The 27,191-nt window shown below is 44.1% G+C and overlaps 2 protein-coding genes and 1 long non-coding RNA gene across 7 annotated transcripts; 2 read left to right on the top strand and 1 right to left on the bottom strand.

Annotated features, from left to right (window-relative positions):
• Window positions 1–1,877: 1,877 nt before the first annotated feature.
• PDCD4 (programmed cell death 4) lies at window positions 1,878–21,355 on the top strand. Of its 5 annotated transcripts, none has more exons than XM_064464132.1 (13): window positions 1,878–2,163; window positions 6,123–6,252; window positions 7,410–7,506; window positions 10,838–11,137; window positions 11,692–11,786; window positions 13,479–13,592; window positions 13,873–14,094; window positions 14,368–14,465; window positions 15,951–16,065; window positions 16,896–17,003; window positions 18,043–18,153; window positions 19,137–19,276; window positions 20,609–21,355. In XM_064464132.1, exons 3-13 carry the CDS (start codon window positions 7,467–7,469, stop codon window positions 20,667–20,669), a joined length of 1,404 nt encoding a protein of 467 aa, XP_064320202.1. In that variant the 5' UTR covers window positions 1,878–2,163; window positions 6,123–6,252; window positions 7,410–7,466; the 3' UTR covers window positions 20,670–21,355. The 5 variants fall into 5 exon arrangements, with proteins under 5 accessions (XP_064320202.1, XP_064320201.1, XP_064320203.1 ...); XM_064464131.1 differs by having other exon boundaries at window positions 1,878–2,066; XM_064464133.1 differs by having other exon boundaries at window positions 2,076–2,166.
• On the bottom strand, window positions 19,401–22,335 carry BBIP1 (BBSome interacting protein 1). Its single transcript, XM_064464135.1, has 3 exons — window positions 22,214–22,335; window positions 21,960–22,129; window positions 19,401–19,618 (listed from the first exon to the last, which is right to left on the bottom strand). Exons 1-2 carry the CDS (start codon window positions 22,257–22,259, stop codon window positions 21,975–21,977), a joined length of 201 nt encoding a protein of 66 aa, XP_064320205.1. The 5' UTR covers window positions 22,260–22,335; the 3' UTR covers window positions 19,401–19,618; window positions 21,960–21,974.
• On the top strand, window positions 21,427–25,598 carry LOC135315509 (uncharacterized). The gene is made up of 3 exons (XR_010374992.1): window positions 21,427–21,609; window positions 25,197–25,354; window positions 25,482–25,598. It is a non-coding gene; the product is annotated as an uncharacterized LOC135315509 (long non-coding RNA).
• The last annotated feature ends 1,593 nt before the right edge of the window (window positions 25,599–27,191 follow it).

Consider the following 27,191-nt stretch of genomic DNA (forward strand, 5'->3'; position numbering starts at 1 on the left):
AAGCTAGCTGGCAGCTCACGCTTTGATCACCGAATAACTGACTTGCCAACGCAGTGGAAACGTGAAGCAAGAAATGCCGTCCTGGAAGGCAGCAGGAAAGGCGCAGCCCAGGCTGCAGCGAAGGCTGGGGTATGCTCAAGGAGAGGCTATCTTGCTTCGTTTTGCAAAGTGAATACTGAGAGCTGGAGGACTTCTCTGCATAAATACTCCCAGGAAGGGTGGGGGAATTGCTGATGGTGCTAAGGGCCAGTGCTGGTACAGAATAAATGATCAAAGAGAGGCATCAGACATTTTGGTTAGAAGATCATTACTAACCGTTTGACACGGTGATTCTGGAACAGCCTCCCCATTGCAGTCATGCATGCAAAATATTAATCGCTTTGAGGACGGAACTTGCAAAGTTTGTGAAAAGGATTATATCACACGGTGCCTGTGACAGGAGATGTGGTAGCACAGAGGTCCTGCCAGTCCTATGCACAAAGGTAAATATTCTGTAACCCTCTGTCAATATAAATGTGGAGCATGTGATTACACACACACAAAAAGAAGGCACATGATTTATTAATCACAGGCCCTCAGCTTGTCAAATAGTAATTACAAGGCAATAACACGCCTTGTTTTAACAAATGGCTCCCTAAGATTTTCTCCCACAGTAAACCAGTAAAAAAGGACAATTATTTGAAGGTAAAGGTGGTATTTCATGTTTCTGGTTGTCAGCTTCTAAGTGAACTCGCCGTCTGAAGTCTTAAATCAAGTACTCCCGTATTTCTGCACATTTCACAAGTTCAGCCCTTTCCAGTAAAACGTCTTTTCAGATGCGTGATTGCCTTTTGTTAAGGCAAGAATGAACAGATGACATCTGCAGCACGGAGGAGACATGCCTGGAACAATTTTACAAAGCAAACCCAACTCTAACGCTTCTGCCAGGAGGGCGTACTCAGAAATGTGGAGAGGGAAGGCTTTTCGTCAATGCGAGGGGCATGTCCTGGAAAGCCGTGCTAGAGACAGGCGAGCTGTGGTTCGGGCCAGTGATTATCCACAGCCACCGCAGTGGGTGACACTTCAGTTTCCGTGCTCAGCGCGAGCCGATCCCCCTCCACCTCCCAAGGGTGCCCACCGTCGACAGGTGCTGCACCCGCAGGTCTGCAGCACAGCCCGTTCCCAGCTCACAGAGGGAGCTGCAGGAGGATGTTCAAAAGCAACTCTAATTACTGAGCATTAAAGAAAGCAAAGGCGTGTTTTAGTACCCTTTCAACCTGGAGCTGTCGCTGCCTGATGAGGAACGGGATTGCTGTGCTTGCGGTGCATTTTATGAAGGCACCGTTGCAGAAGATGGAAAAATAGAAGTAGGCTGAAGGAAAAGAAAGCAGAAGGGCAAGAGCCAGGCAACTCAGCATAGCAGATTGATTTAACAGATACGATACATTTTTGCTGTCTGCATTATGTGCGAAAATTTATATTCCAAGCGACATAGTAACAGACTCGATTGTAATCAAACAGAACTGCTGAGGTGTCAGGAGCGCAGATGCTGCCTTTCAAAAATATTTAAAACAGAAAGTAAAACTTTGAAAAATCCACATGGGGAGTGCAACAAAACTGCTCTGCGGTGTCTCTAACCCTACACAGCTTCTCTCTGCTTTTCGCTGCGCCCTGGCGCCGGAGGTCAGACGAGCTGTGTCAGTCACCCCAGCGGCGGCTCAGACAAACCCTGATGCGAGCGCAGGCCGGCAGCAGGCTGGCCGGGAGGCAGCCGTGCCTATTGTGCGCTACACATCGGACGGGGGAAGGGCTGCTCCACGCGTTTTAGGGAACTTCAGCCAATGGATTCCTCCCCTGGGTGTTACGGGAGGGCTTGGCCAGCATGTGAGAAAGGGAGGGGAGAGTTTGAAAACAACCCAGCAGGCTCTAAAGGAAGGAAGGCAGCTAGAGAGCGGCCTGCTCGCCTCCGAGCAAGCGTTTCGCTCCAGGTGCTCCGCGGCGTGAGGGGTGGAAGCGCAGGCGGGGCCTGGCACTGCCGGCGGCTCCGCGCCCGGCGAGGGCTGGCGGGACGGAGGCCCTGGGCGCAGGTAACCCCGCGACGCAGGCCTCGGGGAGCGGGCGCTGAGCTGCGCAGCCCGCAGAGGTTGCCTGGAGCTGCAGACTGGCCAGAAACGGTCAAAAGAGGTGGTGGGGTGTGGTTTTTTTTTTCTGCAGGGGGAGGAATTCTGCTGTTGTTTTGATGGGGATTTTGGTGGTATGTTTGCTGTTAATACGGCTGGGAGAGGGAGGCCAGGATCTCGATAGCTCAGAGATTAGAATGGGATCAGCTGTCTTTTAAATATTGCAGGCAGTTTTGAGGTTAGAAAGGCAGGAAGAGGCGATACCTTTTAGCAGACTGGTTGATACAGTGGAAAAATACAAATAATCTTTCACGCACATCAGCCCTTCTTCAAGTCACAGCATTTTAGAAATCAGAAAGTATGTGCGCTCAAATCTAGAGGAGATTTTCAGTGATTGATAACCCAGCTGCTAATAGATACATTCAGCTAAAGAAAGAAAAAACACACCATTTTCTTGCCTGGAGGTGTGCTGGATGGTTCAGGGATTTTCATCTTCCTTTGATCACTGACCCATCTTTTGGGCCTCTTGGAAGTGATCCAGTCCTAAATTTTACCAGAAAATCCTCTAACATTTTTCCATGGTGCTTTAAAATGTGCAATTGGCATGATGCACCGTTGTGGTGTTTTGTGGCATCTTCTCTTGTGCAGGTTCTGGTCACGGTTTCAGTTTCTTTGCCACCTCTTTCCTCCTCACTGCCAAATCTCTTTAAAGCCCCTCTGCCATCTTGCAGGGGAAGCTGAATTCCATGATCGACGCTAAGAGCTAGGATTTATTTTCCAAATCTCAGTGATGACACTGTAGTGGTTTGCCTGGTACGTGCTAGTCAGTGGAGGTGCAAAGAGCAAGCTAGGAATTATTTTTTGATTGATGGGGAAACAACATCTGAGGCTGATTCTAGGTTGCATGTGAAAAAAGTCTTGTGTGAGCATGCTGAACTGTCCTGACTTGAAAATATCTGCAACTCAGTGTCTTAATGAACAACAAAGATTTTCTTTCTGTCATTTGTCTGATGGGGAAAGTATTAAAAATACAGCAATCGTGCTGCACAGTCTTTTAACAGATCACTGTAGTTTTAATTCTTAAACTTAGTTTTGATGATTCATGCAGAGCTGGGACAGCAAATTAATTCAGAGGGTTTTATACAAGGAGAGTTTGGCTCTTACTTCAGTCAGATGTACACTGATTCAGAGTAGAATTATACCGGAAAAATATGTAAAAATACTGCAAAAGTCAAGTCATAATCTATTAACTGAGGAGGACTCTTGCTGGCAGCTGAAAAATCATGCAGTGCAAAAGCACTAAAGCAGAAGGGATCTGTATTTTCTTCCCTCATAGCCCTGGACTGCTATTTGCCTGCGCTGTCCGGAGTGACAAATTACAGAGAGAAAACAAAGGGTTAGCTGAGTTTTTAGGAAAGTCTCTGAATGGAGGCAAAATACATGACAATGAAAGACTAGCATGTCTAATTAGGTGCCTGGCCTCGGGCAGTGCCTATAGAATAAACAAGGAAAATGTAAACTAAAATAAGGTAGAAAGTTTGGAAGGTTGTGGATGGGTGTGCTGTCAGTCCTAAACGTGCACAGTGGTAAGCAGTGGAGGAGGTGGCTGCAGCAGCTTTTACCCATCGGATTGCCTGAACAGGAGGGATCCTGCCTGCCAGCTCTGGGGCAGTTGTGGTGTTTCCCAGTCCTCCCACCAGAACCTCTGAACTCCTGTCCAGTAACACCCAGTGCTGAGGAGGAGGTAGAGGGGTCTGGTGTGAAGAGGGAGCAAAAGGTCTGAAATCCCCATTAGCCGAGAGCGGCACACATAAGAGGTAATACGTTATTTTCCTGGTGGTTTTGCTTCAGAAAAAAAAAATAATTCTAATGGTAGGAGGAGGACACGATGTTGAAGAGGAGCCCGGCCCAGCTGTCGGGGCTCCCAGGGCTGCGGGTGCTGCTCGGGCATGCCGGCTTCTCGCCTTCCCCGTCAGGCTCTGTGACCGGGCCTGCCAACAACCCTCCGTTCCCCGGCAGGGTCTGCGGGTGCGACGCTTCCCCCGCGTCCCGGGCCTTCCCGTGCCAGAGCTAGCCTAAGCCCGCCGCAGGTACTGCTGGCGGGCGCTAACCAGCCCCCCAAGGCCGAGCGGGCGGGAGATGGCGGCGCGGAGCGCTCCTGGGAGCCGGCCGGCGCCGGCTGGGCAGGGGAGCGGGAGCTGCCGGCCGGGTGTGTGTGACAGCCCCGCAGGGTCTCTCCGTGCCCCGACACCTCCGGCAAGGACCGGCTCTGTTCTACCCTCCGCGGGGCCGGGCCGCGCCCGGGGGCCCGAGGGCAGGCCTGCAGGAGGGAGCCCCGCTGCCGGCGGCGGGAGCGCCCAGCGCGGCCCGGGGAGCCTCTCTGCCTCCCTCGCCCACGGAGGCGTTTCCTCCGCCGCCCCCCCGCGGACGCGGCACCAGCCCCGGGCACAGCGGGTCTCCTCCGGCGCCGGGGCAGCCGTGGGCCCGCCTGTCCGCCCCCCTCCGCCGCCGCGAATGGCGTCTTCCTGCCCCCTCCCCGCCGACGCCCCCAGATGGTTTCGCCTCCCGCTCTCCTGAGGGTATGGCACCCGCCCGTCCCCGCCCACCGGCTTTCCCGCCTGCCGATTGGCTGCGGCGGCGGGTGGGAGCCAGCCAATCGGCGGCGGCGCTGGCGGCCGTGTCGCTGAGGGGAAGAAAACAAAAACAAGCTGGGCCGGGGCGCGCGCGGGGCCGAGGGGGCGGGGCCGAGGGGCAGCACGCGGGCCGTCGGTAACGGTCCCGGGGGCGGCGTGTGAGGGGAGGCAGCGGTGCGGTGCTAGGAGGAGCTGCTACCCCGACAGTCCCTCGGCACCCCCCGGGCTCTCGCGTGGCGGGTCCCGCGTCGCCGAGGCCGCTCCCCGTGAGGCGTGGGGGCTCCGCAGCCTCCAGGCCGGTGCCGCCGCGCGAGCCCGTGGCGGCAGGGCTCGGCGGCAGCCGCGCTCCCTGCGTCCCGCCGTCACGCCTCGCCGAGAGGGCCGGAGTGGCTCCGCCGTTGATGCCTTACCGCGGCACGCGTTCTGCGGGGGAAGCGACATCTTACCTGGTTATTCGTGCATGTGGCTGCAGAACAACAGCTGGTGTTTGCAGGTCTGCAAAGCCCTGGTGATGGGGAGCGTTTGCTTAAAGTTAGGGAGAGGAGGAAAATCGTGTCAGCTGTGTGGACGTTCCTCGGGGATGTTTTTGCATAGGCGTGAGGTCTGGAGAAGTTTTGGAAGCTTTCTCCTGCAGTGGGTGTCGTTCCTAAACGTTAATTTGCCGCTATTTACCTGCTGGGGTAGAGCTGACTGTTAGATGAAGTACAGGCAGTGGTGGTGAGTACAGAGAGCTGAGCACGTTTTACTTGTGGTTTTCGGTGACTTGGGAAATTCCCTTGGCTGCTGAACTGCTTCAAAAGTACTGCTTGTATCGCTGATCAATTTTAATGTCTCCCGCAGCAGTCTTGTTTTGCAGATGCTTAAATTTACTGCTGTCCATTTTGGTCCCATATTATCTTTTCTAACATAAAATTTTGTGCTTATTTATTCTGATGCTTTTAATGCAGCTTTTCAAATCGTGTTCTGTAGTTGACTGGTAATACTGTGTGGTATAACTCTGCAAAATATAAAGTGATTTTTTTTTGTTGTTTTAATGGTGCAGTGATAAATACCAGCATCCTGAAGCTCTAGCAGACCTGTTGGCTTGAGTTAATGAGAGGGTGCGTTGCTAAATTGAGAGTATGCCTCCTGATCGGTATGATGACATGAACTGTGAAGCTCAGTTATTCCATCCTCATTACAAACAAAGCATAGTGCTGAAGCTCAAAAAGACAGCATATGAAATTTGTGTTGTTTTTCATTATTTATTATGTTGCCACAGGTGGGGAGTTTTAACCAGGGTCCTATATGGAAAAAGTATTTCTCCACTTGAAATCTAGGACTTGATTACAAATGATGAAAGGCACAATTGTTACTTAATACAGGGTTTGTCTTTTGTCATCTTTTTCAGAGAGGTGGACAACTGATGGAAGATTCCAGTAGGAGGTAGTTTGCTCAGATAAGACTGAGATCCATACAAAAAAAATCTCTCAACCAACAGTGACTGGCAACACTTGAGAACTCCTGAATGACTGGTTGAGGTAACTCAGAAAAAACGTTTATCTAAAAAAAAAATAATGGTGTGGGGCAGGGATGACTTCTTATTGCACAAAGCTGTTAACTGTTTGGGTTGACATAAGGAAATGCAAGATCATGACAGCTTGATACTGTGCCCTAAACCAGAGGTTTTTTATTGCTAACGGTCTGTGATGAATCATTTGCAGTTAACAGGTCTGTGGTAGGCAAGTGGGCATAAGAGGGGAAAACAAGGAAAGGGGAAGGGAGTGCTGCCGTTTGGTGTCACAATCTTGCCACTCAACGGTAAGCTGTTTTTAGGGCAGCAAGGGATAAGAAAGGGGAAAAAAGAGCCACTTAATGCTTATGGGGCAGACACAAATAACGGTAATATCCACGGGACTACAAAGTGATTTGTGGAAAAACTTACAGGTGAAAAAGTGTATGGCAAATTTGGAGCTGTTTAACTTTATGTGTAGATAAAGGAAAGATGGATGATGCCAACTCTTCGCAGTAACACGGGGTGGTTTGTAGAATAGCAGCTGCTATTCGGCAAAAGAGAAGTGTTCAGCTTTATCCCTTGTGGATTGAACAGTGGTTGTAAGGAGTGTTTGAAGGGTGCAGATGTGAAAGCTTGACAGCTGTATGTACACATACAGTAAAACTAAAGACTATGGCCATGAGGGGTGGAACAAAAAATAGTTTGTCTTCTAAGGGCTGGTCTGAACTCGATAAATTGGTACCATTTTATCAGTATAGTTCACCTGAAGAACATTTCTCTTGTGGATGCAGTAATAACATTGACACTGTACGCTTATATAGATAACCACTTTGCAGAGTAGGGCAGTCTAAGTTGATAGAGCTGTCTTTTATCAACTAAAAAAAGCTGCATACAGAGGGCTTGTACCCTTAAAGTAACGGCTTTTGTCCTGGTGCCTCCTTATAAGCAACAGAACTGACAACTGCTCAAACATCAAGGCTTAGATAGATGTGTTTGAGGGTGGTGCTGTCTCATGTTACACTGTTTACCTTCCCAGGACCTTTTCAGTGGTTACTGATAGTTAATTATAACTTAAACCCTATTTTTGTGTTGTATTTTGTGACCGAAACCTTTGCAGTTTTTTTCTTCTTTAAGATTTGGTCTAGTGCTTTTATTCCCCAAAGCTTCTCCATTTCTGTTTAGGTCTTGGAGGGAAGACATTAAGATTTCACATTTCACAGTCAGTTCTGTTAAGCAGCTATGGAAATAGAAAAGGAGCACGTTTATGTTAACCCAACAGGTAAGTAATGTATTAAGTTTTGGTTCTTTTTTAACTTAAAACTGCTTAGCTGACCTGAAGTGTTCTCTGTAGAAAAATTGTATCACCTGTTCATTTTTTAATAGTACTGGTTTAAAACACAAATCTTTCATTAAAAAATATGCAGAATAGTTATTTCAAGTATATATCATAGTACCCTGCTTGATTACATTTGTTCTGACATTTGTTAAAATCATAAAGTTAACATTTCTTTAACTTACTAAGTAATAGTGACTCTGGACTTCTTATAATCTGACTTCTAGTAGTGTTGTGTGAAGAAAATAAGTTCAGAAGTAAGAGGTGTAGATGCATGTGAGAGGTACAAATTCTGGTTTTATGGAGCTGTTTATCTTAAAATTAGAGGAAACAAATGATTAAAGGCTTGACTGGAAGTGGGCTGGCATGGGAAAACTTCACTGAATATGGGTTAGAGACTGTCCTGAAATTGACTGTTCTGTCAGTATCACAACCATGCTTTATGATGTTTAGTCACGTTAACCCAGTATCATGTTTTCTGTGTCTTCCAAAGGTTTGTGATGATCTGCAGTCCTTTTTATATACCACAGAGTTTTTGTAGGTTTTAAATGTTTTTTCTGAAAACCAAAAGCATATATACATTACGATGGTATGTAATGCAGTTGAAGTGGAAACATGCTCCCTGTGACCTCTTATTTTAAACTAAAATTAGTTTACTGTAGAAGATACATTGCTTCTCAGCATTTTAGAATTATATTTTGATAATAGATGGGAAATTACTCAGTATCTAAATTGACCTAATTTGGTCAAATGAAGTTTGTATGTCACTAAGTACTTTCTGAATGCTGTGTTAAATAAGGTAGCGCCATAAAAGCACTGATTTTAAGTGAGCCTGCCAGGCTTAATAGCAGAGTAATAAGATCAATTTGGATAACTTTTTAATACATAGTAAGCAAAGTCTTAAAGTTTATAGAACACTGTTATTGCTTAAATATGTGTATGTATATGTTAGATGATGTAAAAATGAGAAGTTGAAAGGAAGGTCTGCATCATTTTATATGTACTTTTTATAAAACTATTTTATTTTAGAAAATTATTGAAAACTAGTATAGCTGTTTAATGTATTTTTTCAGCCTAACCAGATGACTAATAGTGGAGGGCCAGTTGGTCATGGTGTTATGGAGAAAGATGTTGCAGCTGGAAGCGATAGTGTTATATTAAAAAATAGTTTAGTAATGCAGTGAGAAATATTGAGGCTCACACGTTGGATGTTTCCTGTGGAGGATTTCCTTTAGTCTTGAACCTGAGATGAGGATTTTGTAAGGAGGTTGGGCTGTAGCCTGTTGGCCATTTTCTCTGGAAACCAAGAAAGAAGTGGCCTGGAAGAGTGTAGTTCCTGGGCAGCTGGATAGCAGGTCTGACCTGAGAAATTCATGGGAGAGTGGGCATGAAGAAGAATTTAAATTCAGTTGTCTGAGATAAGCTGGCTGTGCTGGTGGGGTCTCCCTGGGGAATGAGAGGAAGGAAACCTGCTCTATTTGGGTTTTTTCCCTCCCTCTGCTAGCTGTATGCAAATTACTCATTGTTTTATTAAAATACTAGACAAACTGAGAAAGCTTGTTGTGGGAATCTTCTGGATGTGATGCATGCTTTTAGCTTGCTGCAAGCATAAAAAGATTGCTTTTGTGGGAGTAATGAGTGGAAAGATGAAGCTTAGACTGGAGTGGCTGCATTATTTTTTAGCTATAGCATTCACATCTGTAAACACTAGTATCTAAATGTTATTTCTTTGATCATGAAGGAGGCAGTTGCATCAAACTTTCTTAATTTTGTAGTGTAGTATTCTCTTTGATACGGGTAAATACTTTGAGGTTGGAAATGTTTTATTAGCGCACTAAGCTTTCAAAACATGTTTTCATGAACCTGTTTTGAATTGAAAAACTGTGGTTCTGAGAAGTATTGCTGAATGAACGTTGCTAATTAGAATGTATTGGAATGGTGAAGGAATACATTCAGCTAAGTTCAAATACAGACTTAAAATACTCTTCACATTCTGCATTTATGGCAGCAAACTTTTCCATAAGGCAAGCTTGGCACAGCTGGAAAAGCAGCTGCTTCTGTGTGTCTCATCAGTACACTTGCTGGGGTTCGGGCTATAGGTTGTATCTTTGAGACTGCACTGAATCCTCAAGAAAAGGGGCTGTGTAACAGAGAGCCAAGGATCTTCCCTTTGTGTGTTTTTTCCAATTTGCAAGGATTCCCAGGGTACTAACTGGAATGTAAAATAGGTCCTCACAGGCTTTTTTTTTTTTATTATTCTGATGGGTAAAAAAGGAGAAGAAGAATGACAAAGGCTTTTGCTCCTAATGTTCTCAATATGACATTCTGCTGAACCATACAGCTCAGGTGGGGGACATCCTGCCTGTGAAATAAAAGACTTAGGTCCAAATTTTAAATGTGCATTAACTTCCCAAAAGAGTGAAATGATTACACTTCTCAGTGCTCAGACATTTACAGATCCTTATGTTGTGAGAGGCTTTTTGTTGGGTATGAAACAAATCTAGGTACCTATTATATACAGTTGTGCAGAATAATAAGCCATGGCCATTTCAGAAACAGTCTTGACAGAAGCCACAGTGAGGGACAATCCACAGAGAAGAGAGATCACGCTGTTTCAGAAGACTCTATTCTATGAGTCTTCATTACTAAACTCCCTAGGCTTTGTACTAAACAGCTTTTTTTTTTTTTCTATATAACTTTAAAAACAAAAAATAAGGGTGATGATGTTTTTGTATTCTTGTAAGTCTAAATCATTGTTTTTCCAGCTGGTGAGCTGTTTGAAACTCCTTGAATGATGGGAATGTTGGTTGATGATTTAGGAAGTTAATTTCACTTTGACTAGTCTGTTAACATTAGTGAGTGCTTAAAGAATTTACCGTATTGGCAGTTTTGTTTGTTTCTAAACCAAGAGATGAGCGGGTGGAGTGAGAACTAGGCACTTAAATTTTATGCAGTGAAGAGTTATGATAGTTTTTGTTTAGCAAGGGTGGGGTTTTCTGTGGTTTACCTGTTCAAAAATGGTTTATTCATTTGCTTTACAACTCTTGACATATGCTGTTTAGACTGTGGATAGTTTGTTCAGGAGAATAAGGAACAACTCATTACTGTGACATATAGACATATTCTAAAGCCAGCATCATTTGCCTTAACACTGTTGGAAGTGAGAGTTCTATTTAATGTTGTAATCCTTTTTAAACACAATGTGTTTTGGTATTTTAATATAAAACCGTTTAAAACTATAACAGATTTTTTTTTTTTGCTCTGTCTCCTTTTTAAGAACTTGGGAATATAAGTGATGCTCCATTTTCCGGCGATGAAGAAAATGGTGGGTCTGAGGAACGAAAGACTGAAATCAATGGAAATTGGATTCCTGCAACTTCAATTACTGAAGCCAAAATAAATGCTAAAGCAAAGAGACGGCTGAGGAAAAATTCTTCTAGAGATTCTGGGAGGGGAGACTCTGTCAGTGACAACGGAGAGACACTGAAGACTGGAGTTGTTGTGCCAACGAGCCCAAAGGGGAAACTCCTGGACAGGCGATCCCGGTCTGGAAAGGGAAGGGGTCTGCCAAAGAAAGGTTGGTCCAGCTTAGTGAAGAGAGTAGCCTGATAAGGATTCTGTCCAAAACACTGTAATTGTTTTTTCCACTGGAAGTCATTCCCATAACCCACAGTCTGTGCAGGCATTTGGTTCTTTATGTTAGTAGGTGGCAATAGGAGCCAATAGCAGGTGGCATTCTTACTAGAAAATGTTATATGTATGTCATCAGTTAACTTCTGTCTTTAAGTTAAATTTTAGCAAATTTAATACACAAATATAAACTGTTGGTGCTTCACAGGACTATTATTAATGCCAACTTAAAGCGTGGTTATATTTGAAAGTACAGTTTCAACCTTCAGCAATTCTTGTGCAGTTTCATATTGCTTCTAGTATCTTACTGGAAAGCAGTGAAAAGGCTGGTTGCTAAAGTGGGAACATGTCATACAAACACACCCTTTTCAGCATATACTGTTAGTCAGGAGGTGGGCACAAGCAGTGTTACATCACTGTTAAGTGAAAGAATATTGGGTTGAACTCAGAAGTATTCTCTGTAAACTGGTGGTCCTTGCTTAATGTCCCATATTTTGCCAGGCGGAGCAGGTGGTAAAGGAGTTTGGGGAACACCAGGTCAAGTGTATGATGTGGAAGAAGTAGATATTAAGGATCCTAATTATGATGATGACCAGGTAGGCAGACAATTTCTTTGCAGTGTTGTTTTTTATTTCCTTAATTTATTTCAATTGCTGTGGTGCTTACCTTAATGAAAGTTTGATCTTGTGAGTTATGTGAACATCAGCCTGGCTGACTAAATGCTCGTTTTTATGTTCAAGAATGGGTTATTGGGTAGTTAAAGACAACTGGTACAGAAGTGTCGCAGTGTAATGCTCAAATCTTACCCCATGAGCTCTCTTTCTGTGCCTGACTAGGCAGCACCCTCATGGAGGCAAATGTTGCAATGCTGCTCTATATTGCAAACAGGCACTCTGTTAAAAATGCAACAGACTTTCTCAAGTAGGGAGTCTGGCACAGTATCCTTTAGGGACTTTTCCTGGTATTCCCAATCGTCCCAATGACATGCGTTTACTTGGTATAAACACTTCAAACTAGTGCAAAGTTGATAGTCTGGATATTTTGTTGGCAGGTATTTAGGAATTGTGGAAGATGGCACCTTACAGCAATGTTACCAGGGGAAGAAAAAAGTAAAGCTCGGTGGGCAAAGGGTGCTTTATAACATTAAAACACTGAGGAAAGGAAGCACTGATTACAAATACAGATTACTAAAGTCTCTGAGATGAATACAATTGTGTATTATGAAAGTAAATTCTGTATCACATAAGCAGAGCAATGGTGGCATCCTTTGAGCAGAGGCTGTTTGTTGTAGCCGTAGCTGCTGAGAGGATGGTATGTGGGACTATCAAAACTTTCTTCCAGTATCAGTTTTTTCCTGCAATTCAACACTTCACATTGGCAGAGATAGCTGTTAAAGATGAAACTGGCAAGTGCATAAAAGCAAGTTTAATGAGGAATGAATATTCTGTGGAACTTCTGTATGCTTAGCTTTTCTAAGGTTGAAAACTGATGTGATAGAAGGCTAGGCTTTTGGACTTCTGCTATACCTCTTGATCATGGAAAGCTGCTTTCCAATAAGCATGAGTTGGAAAACTTCTTTGTTCAGATTTCTGTGATCTGTAGCATTGCTCTGAATGTTACTTTTGTAGTCTGTGAGTAGCAGGGAGCTCAGTTACGGCGGGGAGGTCTGGTTGTGCTGGAACTCTGCAGGACCAGGTTATAGAGGAGACAGTTGCTGTGGGATTCTTTTTTTTTTTTTTCCCCTTAGGGAATGTGTTCACTCACAAGTATTCTGAAAATGCCTTTTCTTGGATTTGTACATGCTACCACCTGTCTGGTCGTGCAGTCGCTAAGGAAGAGGGAAAACAGGCAGGCTTGCTGTCAGGGACTGGAGCCACTTGCAGGGAAAGATGCTGAAAGTTAAATCTTGTGCTGTGGCACAGCTAACTCTGCTGGGCTGGGACAGGAGGTTCTGTTGCTCTCCCCTCAGTGCATAGGCACTTGATCTCTGTGTTCATGTGGTGTCAGCAGAATCCTAGGAACAGAGTTTGGAGTGTTTACCAGCATTTTAACAGTAAATTCAGCCTTTCAGTTGAATTCAAAATGTAACAGTAAATTCAAAATATAAGAAGCATGACAGCCAGCATTGTCCACACTTCAGCAGTAGACACATAATCTGATGTTTTCTGGCAGTATCCTGATGTTAAGGATTTAGAAGATGTATTTTGATGCTGTTAGCACTGTACAAGGTGTAAGAAGAGACAGTACTGCTTACAAAAGGTGTATGCTTTTGCTGTCTTTTGAAATAGGAGAACTGCATCTATGAAACAGTAGTTTTACCTCTGGATGAACGAGCATTTGAAAAAACTTTAACACCAATCATACAGGAATATTTTGAACATGGAGATACTAATGAAGTTTCGGTATGTCACATGCCTTTTTAATTCTTTATTTTAGGGGGCAAACCTGTAGTATACAAGGGATTCCAACTGCTAGCTATAAATGAGTGTATAGAGATGTTGGCAAGAAATGTGCCATAAGAATACCTAAGCAGTTATATTCATTAGGTGGGCAGAAGCACATATGTAAATATATAAATAGAAGCATATAAATATTTATATATTTAATATATCTATATAATATATATTTATATAATAAGAATTATGAAATCTTAATCTGTTTTGTTTTTCAAATCTTCTTTAGGAGATGCTGAAGGATTTAAACCTTGGTGAAATGAAATACAGTGTGCCAGTACTGGCTGTTTCCTTGGCATTAGAGGGGAAGGCTAGTCACAGGGAAATGACATCTAAGCTTATCTCCGATCTTTGTGGGACTGTAGTAAGCAAAACTGACGTGGAAAAATCATTTGATAGACTGCTTAAAGAGCTACCTGAATTGGTGTTGGATTCTCCTAGGGCACCACAGGTATATTTGTAAAGTTTTACGCTAGTAGTCAAAAGCTTTACCTTTTAAATTGTGCCTAAAATTGATTAAGTAAACTGAAATAGACTCTGTATTTAAATAGATATCGATGGATTGTGTTACTGTCTGTAGTCCCCTACCAATTTCCCAGGCTGTGCTTTTACTTTGAGATAGCTCATTTAAATAAAATCTGAAAACCAAGCACGCTGTAATTGTCTACTTGGAACGACTTTGAAATTCAACATTTAATTAAAAAGGTTTCTGGTTTTTTTGCAGTTGGTGGGCCAGTTTATTGCTCGAGCTGTTGGAGATGGGATTCTAAGCAGTACGTACATAGATGGCTACAAAGGCACTGTGGATTGCGTCCAAGCTCGGTAACGTTCTTGCTTTCTAAATAGCTAGAGCTTTCTATTCCGAATGCCAGAGATGATGATCAGGAACTTAGGACTTCAGGATAAATCATGTGGTTCTCTATAACCCTCAAAGTCTGCAATGAATAACAACAACAAAATCCAGAATGACTCAAGTCAGGGGAGAAATACTGAAAGTGCCTGAAATATGTATTAATTGGGTTCAGTTTGTCAGGTTTGTTGTCCAACTTATGTTTGAAGGTGAAAAAAAATGAGCTGAAACAAGAAGTGATTACAGAAGGTTTTGTCTTCAGAAAAAGCTTTAATGTGATTAATGAGTAAATATAGCACCAGGACAGCTGCTGTAAATATGTTGTGAAATACACAAGGGATTAACTGTTTTGCCTTATAAAGATTCGAAGCTTGTGCAGTGTTTTCTCAGACATTCTCTGTAATGCTTTATTCATCCAGCAGTGTAATTGTTTTCCATGTCAGCGTGAGAAGTTTGAAGGAGTGATCTCTGACAAAGAGGGACATTTTAATAACTAGTCATGTTTTATTTTTTTTCCCCTGTAACTGTAGGTTTCAGGCTTGGTACAGAGGCGCTGAACTCTTGTAGCTTCTAAAAGCTTCATTTGTAATGATTATAGTGGGGTACTTCTAGAAGGAAGGCAAATGCTTTGCTGCCTGACTTGAAGGCTCAAATTGTGAAAATCATCTGTCAGTTATGCAAATGTCTCCTGTGATTTGAAGGATTGTAACCTGCGTACTGTACTTCTGGGGTGCTTTGCTGCCTCTGCTATTTCTTGGCCAGTCTTCTCTGCTCGTTAAGTCTTTGATGAATAGGTAGTTATTGGCTAGCCCCCCAGCATGAGGATTGGGATAACTGTTCCTTCTTTAGCTGGATGGTGCTTAACTGGATCTGGGATTTCTTTTTTTCACCTTACTTCCTTTTTCATTCTCTAAATAAACTCCCAAGCTTCTCTAGCTCATGCCTCTTTTTTTTTTTTTTTTTAAACTACATATTTGCCTTCTGAAGTGCTGTTTTGGCTTAAATTCTCAAGGTTTCACAATTCTTTAGATGTAAACAGGAAAATAATATTTCAGTAGAAAAGCTGTTCTACAGTGTAGAAGAAACTCAAGCCTCTTTTGTTTGAGTTACACAAGCCAAGCTGCATTGTTGGAGGAGCCCGAATACAATCCATCTCTGCATAAGAAAATACTAAGTTATTTCTTGTGAGGTTGTTTCAGGTTCTGCATTGATGATTCAGATCTGCTGCCATCAAAGAATTGTTACCTGTCCTAAGCATGGTATAACCAAAGATGTAAAGGTGGCAGAGAGAGAATGTAGGAAGCTAGCTTGCTGGCTTCTTGATCCAGATGTGTCTGTGGAGCTGCTAACCCTGACCCCTTCCCAGGAATCTGGTTGCTTTTTGCTCAAAGAGAAATGGCAGTGGGGGAAGTTACAGATGCCTTTTAATGAAGTTCCATAATAACTTTGCTTTCTAGAGCTGCGCTGGATCGAGCTACTGTGTTGCTGAGTATGACAAAGGGTGGGAAGCGCATAGACAATGTGTGGGGGTCAGGAGGTGGCCGGCAGTCTGTGAACCACCTTGTTAAAGAGGTAACTGTCTTCTATAGAACTCTAGAGAGAAGAGTTTACTATTCGTCTAAGCTTATCTAGTTTGGGATGGAGTGAAGAGATACATATATCCTGTAGCAAAAATAATGTCTTGAGTGTTGGGTTGGGGTTTTTTTATAATTTATACAAAGTAGCTTTTAAAAACTGATAATTTTGTTGATTTTGTAGTATTTGTCAGTGGTGGGAACGTGCTAGTACAATATTCTGTATTGCAAGTATACATTTATTTTTGCTTTAAGCAAAACTTCTAAGCACTTAGCTTTCTAAGAGGAATATACAATATAAAATGGTGAAGTAATTAGATGAGCCAAGATGAAACTGGTTAAACTAGATAAACTTATTATTTTTTGGCATCACTGATTAAAAGCACGGTAATAACTGGGGAAAAAAAACCCAACAGGAAGCAACAAGAATGTTTAGAGATCTGTGCTATCAAGTAGGCAGGTCTAAAGGAAAAGGTCACGTTACAATTTCTAAGTTGTGAGTGTAACGGAGGATAGGAGGAGGAGTTCAGGGGAGAAGATAAACTTAATTGTACCCATATGAACCATTTATGGTGATGCGCCTCTTATAAAGCAATGTTTTTGGTGCTTGTGTGTCTGCATTAACACTATGGATAGGCATTTGGCTTAGGCTTGTGTTTCAGGTTGCTGATAACGTCTCAACGTAATTACGTTTATAAAAACAGTAGCAGCAAGTTTCAGGAACTGACTTGCTGCTGGGTTGATTGCAGATTATCAAAACGGTTGACAGCTTTTGAATTCTATATCTAATTAGTGATGGATTTTTTTGTTTGTTTTAAAATTCAATAGATCGATATGTTGCTGAAAGAGTATTTGCTTTCTGGAGATGTACTGGAAGCTGAACGTTGCCTTCAGGAACTGGAAGTACCCCATTTTCACCATGAACTTGTATATGAAGTAAGGAGAAATCAGAGTCCCTTTAATAATTGTTAGTAACACCAACAGGTTTGGTTTTCCTTTGATGTGGGCATGCAAATAATGTAACTGGAATCTGAAGCTCAGGTTGCAAGTTCTGCTGTTATTTGAACAACTAAATTGTTTCATGAAAAGTTAATGGCTTGTGTGCAACAAGCAAGCTGCTAACTCTGTGAAGGTCCAGAATTAATTTTTGTTGGGTAAATAGCTGAATTCAGAAGAGCTCAATTTATTTTCTGCTGAGGAATAGTAGCGAAAAAACCCACCTCGCTTTGCTTTGGTGTTTATTTCCTTTTAGCTTCAGATACCTGGGTATTTTAATGGGTGTTACCTGTTTTTCTGAAGTTATAGAGCTTCCTTTTCAGGGTGGAATTGTTTCATCTAGTGCATTTGTAAAGGCTCTGAGATATTTCAGAATCAGACTACATGAGAGAAAGATCATCTCTGCTGCATCTCGGAGACAGTTCCCATTTGTACCCCTATCTGCCAAAATGGGAAATGGTTGTTTACCAGTAAAGCTGAACACCCACCACCTACAAAATTTTCTCTTCAGTAAATTGACTCCTTTTAGAAAATTCCTTCATGATAGAAAAACAGAATCATTTTAGTTGATGGGGGTTTTGGAGATTGTAGATTTTAAACTTCAAAGTTCTTCTAAAATCACAGATACAAAAAAAAAAAAACAAAAAAAAACCCCCACCACAGATACAAAATTAATTTCATGGCAATTAATTAATGGCCATCAGTACTGTATGGACATAGTCATGTATCTCAAACCACAGCCAGAAAGGCAATGCTTTTCACTCCTGTCTAGTCCTCTCTGTTTTTTCATATTGTTTATCTTTATCCAAGTAAATTTTCATCAGTGTTTCTTTTCAAATAATAATAATAATATACTGACATGGTGAGTGCATGTAACAAGTGGACTTGTCTCCCCAGGAAATGCACAATAACGCACTCCTTTTCACATCTCTCATACTTGCACAACAAATACTTGAACCACTTGCATGATTTGTTTTAGGCTGTTGTGATGGTTTTGGAGTCAACTGGAGAAAAGACCTTTAAAATGATACTGGATTTGCTGAAATCTCTCTGGAGGTCTTCTGTCATTACTATGGACCAAATGAAAAGAGTAAGTGGGGCATTTAGAGAATTTTGGGTAAGGTCTTCCAAAATTTGTGTAGTTCTTACCTTAAGTACTACCTCTAGTCTATTGCTGACTGCTACTCTTTCAAATTCTCCATGGTGGTTCTGTATCCCATGTAAATAATTCACTGACGTATGTACAATGCTTGTCACATACTGGAAAAAGTACAAATGAATTCTGAGCTAGGTCTCTGTAGAACTGTGAGGTACAGAATATTTGAATCTTAAAAGATTTCCAACTGCTTTTATCCAATTAAACGGTTAAAACTAATAATTTAAAATGCTGCAATATAGCTTCATTTTTTCTTAAATATTTTTTTTTATCTGGTAGTTCTTCATAATTGAAGAACAGTAAGAACCCACTCAATTAAAATGTCAGTTAGAAGAGCATACAGAAGCCAGTATTTTACACAGTTGGAATAATCCATGGCTTTGCTTCTGGGTATGAATACAGGATAGCCGTTCTGTCCCAGTGGAAACCAGGTACCACGCACAGACTTGTGTCAAAGTACACCCAGCTGTACTGCTGGCGGGAGGTGATGGAGTCCTCTCTGGTTGTTACTGGTGTTTCCCTTACTGCAGAAACTGTTGTGGTGGAGATTTTGGGCCATGTTCTGTGCATTTACATGGAAGAATAACTAACTTTTCTCCTCTGTGTTACTACCCATGCGACAGCAGCCAGGCTAACGTATGCACTCTGTACTGTCTGGATTTCTGGCTTCTAAAGAAGTTTAAAATTCAGCTGGTGTTTTTATGTAGATAGGTATTGTGTATACCATGGTATCAGCTGGTATTATACTGTGCTTTTCCACTGACTTGCAGCTGCCCTGCTTTAGGTTTGTTGAAACTGTCCACAGTATACACAGAACTATATGGAATAATAAATCCTCCAAGTGCAAAAGGGCATTTAAAAAAATTGTAGTAAAATCATAGAATAACCAGATTGTTATTTGAATTCTAACATTGCAGGGCTATGAACGAGTTTACTGTGAAATCCCAGATATTAACCTGGATGTGCCACACTCCTATTCTGTGCTTGAGCGGTTTGTAGAGGAATGCTTTCAGGCTGGAATAATCTCCAAACCACTGCGAGACCTCTGTCCTTCAAGGTACTTATTTTCTTATAGCTAGGTGAAGGACTGCTTTTTGTCCCCAGCGTAGGTAACAGAAAGCACGATCTTATGACCAAAGTATTACAGATTGGAACTGGAAACAACATACATGGAGAAACAGTTAGACTGGTAGAAAGTTTATTAAGAAGCTGCACTATGTGAAACCTGTTACATCAAGGCTGGGATAAATACTTGAGGAAAGTAAGCCTCCGGTGAGTCCCAGGCAGCTTGCTTGCGTGCTCTCCAGAGGAGGAAGGCCTGCCTCTCCTCTCTTTGCTGATTTGCTTGGGAGAGGTCCATGCCGTACCAAGACGAAGGGTTCAGGTGTTACAATGATCCCTGTAGGTGACAGTGGAAAACTGTCAGCTACAGTGGAGGAAAAAAAAAAACCCTGGAAAAAAAATGCTTAAAAAATGGTTTAAACAAACCAGACAGCATGAAGAGGGTTCTAAGAGGAGACAGCTGGTTCTAAATGCTTATGTCAAAAGGAACAGGACACTTAGGTGGAGTAAGCTCTACACACCTGATGCCTTTGTGTCTGTGTGTCAGTGGTTCGTGCAGTGCTTTTGGTTTGTTATTGTTTTCTTATTCATAGCATAAATACTGCTGTTTGAACTGTAGCTAATCAGTGTTCTGGTCTCTTTAGTGGTCACAATACAATTAATACGTTTCATTTCCTGTGGGGAATAGATGTAACTTTTAAATACGATGTTAACACTATTTGCAATTGTATGCATCAGGAATACTATCTACCGGATCTTTTCCGGTCTGGGTGTTTTGTTAGGCTTCATAAACCATCTTGACAGCTTGTGATAAATTTGGATTTTGAAATGCTGGCGTCATTATCAAAACCAGCCTCCATTTGTGGACTTCAGACTTAAAATTGACTTTGTGTGCATCCTGGTATTAAATGTTTTGCGGGGTTGGGGAGGGTTGAAACTCACCACCGCAGTAAAAGCTTGATTATATTTTGGTTACCGTTAATACATGGAAAGGCATTTTTGGCTTATGTACTTCATTTTTTGGGTAGAAAACCACCATTCCTAGACCTTCAAACTAGGATATTTTGCAAGTGTGAACGTTAAAAGATGATCAAAGTAGAAAGCACTTGACAATGCAAATTTTGAAAAGCTTTTTGCATATGAACCTAGATGTCAGGTGGATTTTAAGCAATTTATTAGTCATCAGGAATGTCAGCTGATCTTGCTGAACTTGCGCACCTTATGTTCGACTCCTGAGGCCAAGAGGAGATTCTTTTCAGTGATTGATAAGAAAAAACAAGTGATGCCACTTTGAATTACTGAAAAGATACTTTCTACTTTCTTACAGGGGCAGAAAGCGTTTTGTGAGTGAAGGAGATGGAGGTCGCCTGAAGCTGGAAAGCTACTGAATGTGAGAACCAGCTCCTGAAGCCTTAAATTTTAAAGGGAAAATAGATACCTATATATATACAAACACGCATGCTTTTTTGGTGTGTGTATGTATATATGTAAACACATATATAATATACCAAAATTTTAAGAGTTGCTTAGCACAGTTCATATTTTTTTAAAAGCACATGTTTTGGGTACAAAGCGTTTTGTTTTTTTTTAAAAATAGTTTTATAAATCTCAGAAAGGAAACTATTTTCTTTGGGCATATGGTAGGACAATTGGCCACTCTGCTGTGGTGGTGCCTTCAAATAAGCTATCTTTTTATGTGCCATATGTTTATGACCTAATCATTCCATGTTTGCATCGATGTCTGACTGCCGCTCTTTCTTTCAAGGACAGTGTTGGCATCATAAAATCACTGGTTTATACAAAGCTTTATAGAAGGGTCAAGTTAAGCTGCTGTGATCCCATTTCCATTGCTGCTGAAGAAATACTGTGCTTTGGGAGGGAAAAATAGCTGTTTCTTTGTTTTAAAGAGCATCAGAAAATGGAGTTGGGTCATAAGATTTGTTCATCTGTTCCAGGGGAGAACGCTGGTTGGTTTTAGCCCCCATGTACCAAACTTGTCCTTTTGTTTTTCTATGTAACTGGAAAAGTGGAAAGTTCTGGTAAAACATATTAAAAATATTTTTTGTGAAGCCTTCCTTTCTGCCTTTTTAAAAAATTTGTTCCGTTTAACTGTGCTCAAATCTGAAGCGTGTGCGATTAAGCCATACCATCTAACACCGCCCTTTTACAATATGAGATGAACTCATGGTTGTGTAGGAGGGTCCAGGCTGGGGCCGGGACAGTCTGAACGTGTCTGGACAGTGCCCCTCCTCCAGAGCGAGATGGATCTCGGGCAGGCTCCCTTACCGCAGCGCAGCGGCCCCCCTCCTGCGCCCGTAAGGTTTACAGGTGTGTCTCGAGATCCCCGGCCTTGGGAAGGGCCGGGCAGGGGCTGCGCTGCCGGGGACAAGCGCTGCCGCGGGCTCCGGCACCCGCTACCGGGCCGGCGGGGCTGCGCAACCCGCCTCCTCCTCCCCTTGTCCGCTGGCCCAAGCCCAGAGCCGCGCCTACCGGCGTTTGCCACCTGTCGGACGGGGCAAGCCTAAAGACGTATTGAAAGCGTCGCCTTGAAAGCGACCAGCGGACCTCCTACAGGAAAACGCCAGACAAGGAGCCCCCCGCCGCCCCTGCCCAGCCCGGCGGCCCCCGCGCCGCTCTCGGCCGGCCGTCAGCCCGCCAGCCCGTTACCGCGCGGGTACCTCCGGGCCGCGGCGCTAGGGCCGGGCCGGCGGGGTCCCCTCGGGCGGCCGCGCCGCCTCCAGCGCCGCCCGCTGCAGCTTCTCCAGCTTCTCCAGCGACACCGACTTGAGGGGCAGCACCTTGGGCTTGCACAGCACCATGGCGGCCGCGTCCTCCACCGACAGCTGCCCTGCAGGGGGAGAGAAGGGCCGCGCCTCAGGAGCGGGCCGGGCCGCGCCTCAGGAGCGGGCCGGGCCGCGCCCGCCGCCGGTACCTTGCTTGGGCAGCACCTCCCGGAAGGCGGCCTGTCCCTCGGGCATGGCGGCTCAGCACGGCGCGGTGTGCCGGCGCGGCGGCCCGCGGGGCATGCGCGGGGCTGCGGCGGGGAACTACAGCTCCCTGCGGGCACTGCGCGGCGCCGCCAGCCCGCCCGGCAGCGGCCGGCCCCGGTGCATGCTGGGACATGTAGTCCCGCGGGGGCGGCGCTGCCGGCCGCGGCACGGGCGGGAGCTGCGGGGGCCCTGTTGGGGCCGCCCCGCCGGGCCGGGCTGCGCCGCGCCGCCAAACCCGGGCCTTGCGGTGCTTTTCTAGTGTTCATTTTTTGTTTTTTTTTAAATACACCCCCCCCCGCAGCGGACGCCGTCCAACAGACGGGCCTGGCCAGGGCGCACGCAGTCCAACTTTCATGATGTGAATCGTGCTGCTGTTTAAAATGTAAACAGTAGTAAAAGCCAGTGTCTTTCTAAACGCTGAGGGCTTAAATGTCGCGAAACCTGATCAGCCAGCGCAGCCGAGACCCACCCCCACCAGCAGCTTCATGCTATGGAGGATCCTCTGCTGCTCACAGCAGCTCCCCTCGGACAACCCGTGCGAAGCCGTGCTCTGACCCGGCGTGGGTGAAGAAAGGTTCACCTGCTGCCCCCGGGGCTGTGCGACGCCCCAGCGCTGCCGACTCCGGGGTGTGCTGTCATTTTGGGTTTTGCCTGTGCGCCCCGCACGCATCGTCTGCCTCGGCCTTGGCCTTTGCGTGGGCGTTGATGGTTAAGGCTCGTAGCCCTGCTAACCCAGCCTCAGCAGGCGGTGACAATTCCCTTAATTGCTCTGAGATTGAGAGCTTGCGTCTTACTGGCACTCGGGGACTGGCCGTGGATGAACAAAATGAGGGAGAAAATTATTTTTGCTAACATTCTTTCCCATTCTGCTGTGGTGCAGCTGGCTGCATGCTCCCCTCTGCTAGCTCAAGCACCACGCTGTGGGCCTGTCAGCGATGGGATCCAAGGCTTAGGTCTGCTGGGAGACCTGTGATAAAACTTTTAACTTCCAGTAAGCAGCACCTGATAGTTATTTAAAGCCTCTGCCTGCATTGTTCCAAAACTATTTCCTTTTTCCTCTACGGCAACCTACAGTAGGAAACCGACAGTCCCTCAGGTAGCCGGCTTCCACTGCACTTGAAGTCTCGCCTGCTCGTTAGGTTGGAGGCTGGCAGGGAACCTGCGGAGGTGCGAGCGGGTCTGCTGCTTCCTGCCTTTTGTGGAGCCAGCCAAAGACAACACTTCTGGTTTGGTCCGGGGCAGCACAGAAGTGGGCCCGTTTCTGTTGTGATTCACATATTCCACTTTCAGGTCAGAAGACTGGCATTGATGAGGCTATAAAATGGACGTGCTTGCCTGGGACATCGTTCCCTACCCTTCGAAGTGCACAGAAGCGTTCCCACTGATTTCATTGGGAAAAGCGGCCTCGTTGTCTGGTGTGCTGGTCCATGTGCCAATTAGTATTTCGTACTGATTGGAAGGGAAGAGGATTAGGGACTGATTTATGAAGACTGTGGATGTTTGTAGGCCAGGGCATTTTAAACAGTACATGCAATTTACAGATCAGTAGTTTGGTAGTTGTTTAAAAAAACACAGCAAAACGGATCCAGTTAGTGTCTTAGCTATGGCTAAAATTGAATATTAAAGACAGCCAGTTATGACTGAAAATCTTGCACTGTGAAACCAACAGTTATTCGTGTGGTAACAAATACGGCCTGCAGAGCAACAGAACATGAACTGAAAGCAAGACATTGAAATCAAATCGCAGGCTAGGTTTTTTGACAGGGTCCTTCACAGTGCCAATGACCACCTGGAGCCCAGCATTATGTGACGACTGGCATTTATAGCAACCAGAGCCCATCTCGGTCATGTAGGGAATCACTTTCTGAACGTGGTTTTCCTGCCAACGGGGTTTGTTTTCTTGGTGATAAGAAACAATGGTCAACTCAGATTGTTATTTGAGCATTTTAGTGATTGAGAAGTGGAATCTGGCATCATGTGCTAAATCCATTTTCTTAGCTAGTCAAATGCCAGCTTGGCAGCCTAGGTAGAAAGCTGATAGCACTGGGACAGGTGTGATTGTGGGGATTGTTTTCAACAGTCTCTAGTAAGCCTGCTTTTCAGACACCTCCTTCCATTGGGAAAAAACACGGTTACCACTTTCAGGACTGGAAGGACTGGGTGAGAGAGGAGAGGCATGGGCATTGTCTGCAGCTTAATATCATACTTTTCAAAGTGCCTTAAAAACAGGAATGGGTTTAGCCTTGAATAAAGCTGGTGTTTATTCACTAGAGTGATGTTAGCCATAGCTGAGAGGAGGGGAAAGTGGCACAGAGCACCTAATTCCCCTTGTTTTGTTGGAAGAGGAACAACAAGAGAAGATGTGACTTCTCCAGTTACAGGTGAGGGATCCAATCTTCTGCTAAAGAAAGCACAGTTATTCCCCATTTTTTTTGCCATTTTCTGCCTCTGGGGTTCACATGTGCTCTAACATAGACTCATTTTTCTCACAGGCCTTTCCAGTTGCCAGAAATAGCTAAAAAGATGAAATACTTTGCCTAAAACCCTTTAATCTGCGAAAAGCACCACGCACTTGCAGCAGCACCATGCTGAGTCAGTGCGTTGTCTTGGTGCCACCCCCTGTGGCTGGAGAGGTCATGACACGGCTGTCCTCACACGTGCTATAGTGATGCCCAGGTCTCCAGTTGTGCCCCCGTGGCATGCAGCTTCCTAAAGTCCTGACACTCGACCTTCAGATTAAACCTGACATTATTTAACAAAGCATGAGAGGGCTATCCACGGAGAGGGTGGTGCACTCTGGGTTGCAATCCTTATTTTCCTGACGTCACAAACAAATTATTCTTGGGTATTGCAGAAAGTCTCACAACCACAAAACCAGCGATAATTTTATAAATGATAAGCTTGTTTCCCTCCTCCTCTTCCCAGATACTCCAAGCACAGCAGACAGCAAAGATGTGCCTTGCTGGAATCCAGAGAGCTTCTTAATGTGGCAGCCGCTTGCTGAAAGCCCTGCAGATACAAAACAACACTTATTTTAAGTCTTGAGAAACTTCTTCTACTAAGTAGAAGAAAAAAGCATTAAGGTGAAGCAATGTTGTCAGTCCCATCTGTTTATGAGGCTTGTTTTTGGCTTTATATATTTTAAATGCTTTTTTTTTTTCATTCTGCTTTTTGAGCCTTTCAAGTTCATGTTTTCCATTTTTTCCATAGGACAAGAAAGTCTGGAATCGAGTCCTTACTTTAAGAACAAAAATCTGGTTGAGAGTCCCATATAATCACGTAGCTCCAGACATGGGGTGTTGAAAAATAAAGCCCCTTTCATAAGAATTACGCATTTTGAAGATGATTTTCTGTCTGAGTTTAAGTAAATACTTCGTTGACAGTTTAAGAAGCTTTTAACAACACCTGATCTGTGTTTGCTTTCCAGGCAGGTCTCTCTCTCTTTTCTTCTTCTTTTCTAAAAATCCAGAGCTTGTTTCACCTGTATATGTGCCGACAAGGTCAGAGATGCAGTGTACCAGCATGACTGTGACGGGTGGTGAATAATGCAGACCAATGCTTCAAAACTAAACGTGCAGATTTCATGCGGTTGTCCCCGTAAGCTGCTGAGTGGTGCCATGGAATACAGAGCCCATCTCTTCAGAGACAGGAGGGTTTACTGGGTGCGGTAGGGTGGGGAACAGAACACCTGTGTGACTCCCTGAGGGACTCACAAATGCCTTCGGAGCCTGAAGCTTGTTGTTTAACCTAGTTCTTGTTTTTGGAAGGGAGTTGACAGATGAGTGATTTCTTTAAGTTGAGCTTTCTGCATATACTTATTTTAAATCTGTCATTTGATGCGGTGGTATCCTCAAGCTGAACGCACAAGGAAAGAAGGAGACTTCCTTCTTCAGTGTGAAGATTTGTCTTTCACTGCTCCATCTATAAAAGTGCCTGGAAATGTATTATCCAAGGGACACAGAAACAGCTTTGTGACAGGCAGCTCTTCCTACTCTATCTCTAGCAGTAACGTCTGGTAAATGCAGGGACCTGGCTGCCTCTTTTATTGCTACGTGTAAGTCCCATTCTGGGTTCCCGAGCCAGATGCTCTAAACTGGCATTTCTAGGAGGTTACTGCTCTACTTGTGTGGTTTGAATCGCTTAAGTGGTTGGCCTTGTGCCTTAAAGTGCCAGCAAAGGCATGCTGTAATTGCCTGTAAATGCACTGTCTGTCATATTATTGTTTAATTATTCCAGCTTCTCACCGCCACGCACTGCTCAGTGTCTCTCCTGCTATCTTTATTTAATTGAGTGGAAAAAATGCGAGACTTGTGCTTTGCTTACGTCACTTTGTATTTACCCAGCATTGCTGGATCCTACTATGAAGTCCCAGCTTTTGTACACAGAAGTCAGTCTCCTATACAGGAAAAATAATGTCAATATCTAAAGCATATGTTAGAAAGAGAATCAATATTTTAACACATGGTAAAGTCGGGCTAAAGATCTCTTAACACAGTCAAATGATTGTATTATTATCCCTTGAAACACCCCTCCTTGCCCTGAGAAACAAGAGGCGGAAAGAAAACTCTTGAATAACCAAGCCCTTGTCCTCACAATGCAGGACTGTTCTTAGCCCATTGCTCTGTCTGTGTCACTTCTTTCTTTCTGTCTACTAGCCCTCTCCTTTCTTCTGTGTCAAGCGCCTGCCTCTTCAAGACCCATCCTTCCCTAGCCCATCCCTGTTCATCTGTTCCAGAGTATTACCAGGGTGTCAGCTCTTTCCTGAGATCAGCTTGTGATGACCAGTTCCACTGCCTACTTGTTACCATTTCAAACATCTCTACGCTTCCTCCCAGCATTGAAACCAACCCTTTATTAATGTGTGTTGAAAATAATCATCTTTCAGAGCTCTCTCCAACACTGTCCTTGTCCATATGGCCT

Source organism: Phalacrocorax carbo, chromosome 12 (genome assembly GCF_963921805.1).
Source record: "Phalacrocorax carbo chromosome 12, bPhaCar2.1, whole genome shotgun sequence".
Taxonomy (NCBI): Eukaryota; Metazoa; Chordata; class Aves; order Suliformes; family Phalacrocoracidae; genus Phalacrocorax; species Phalacrocorax carbo.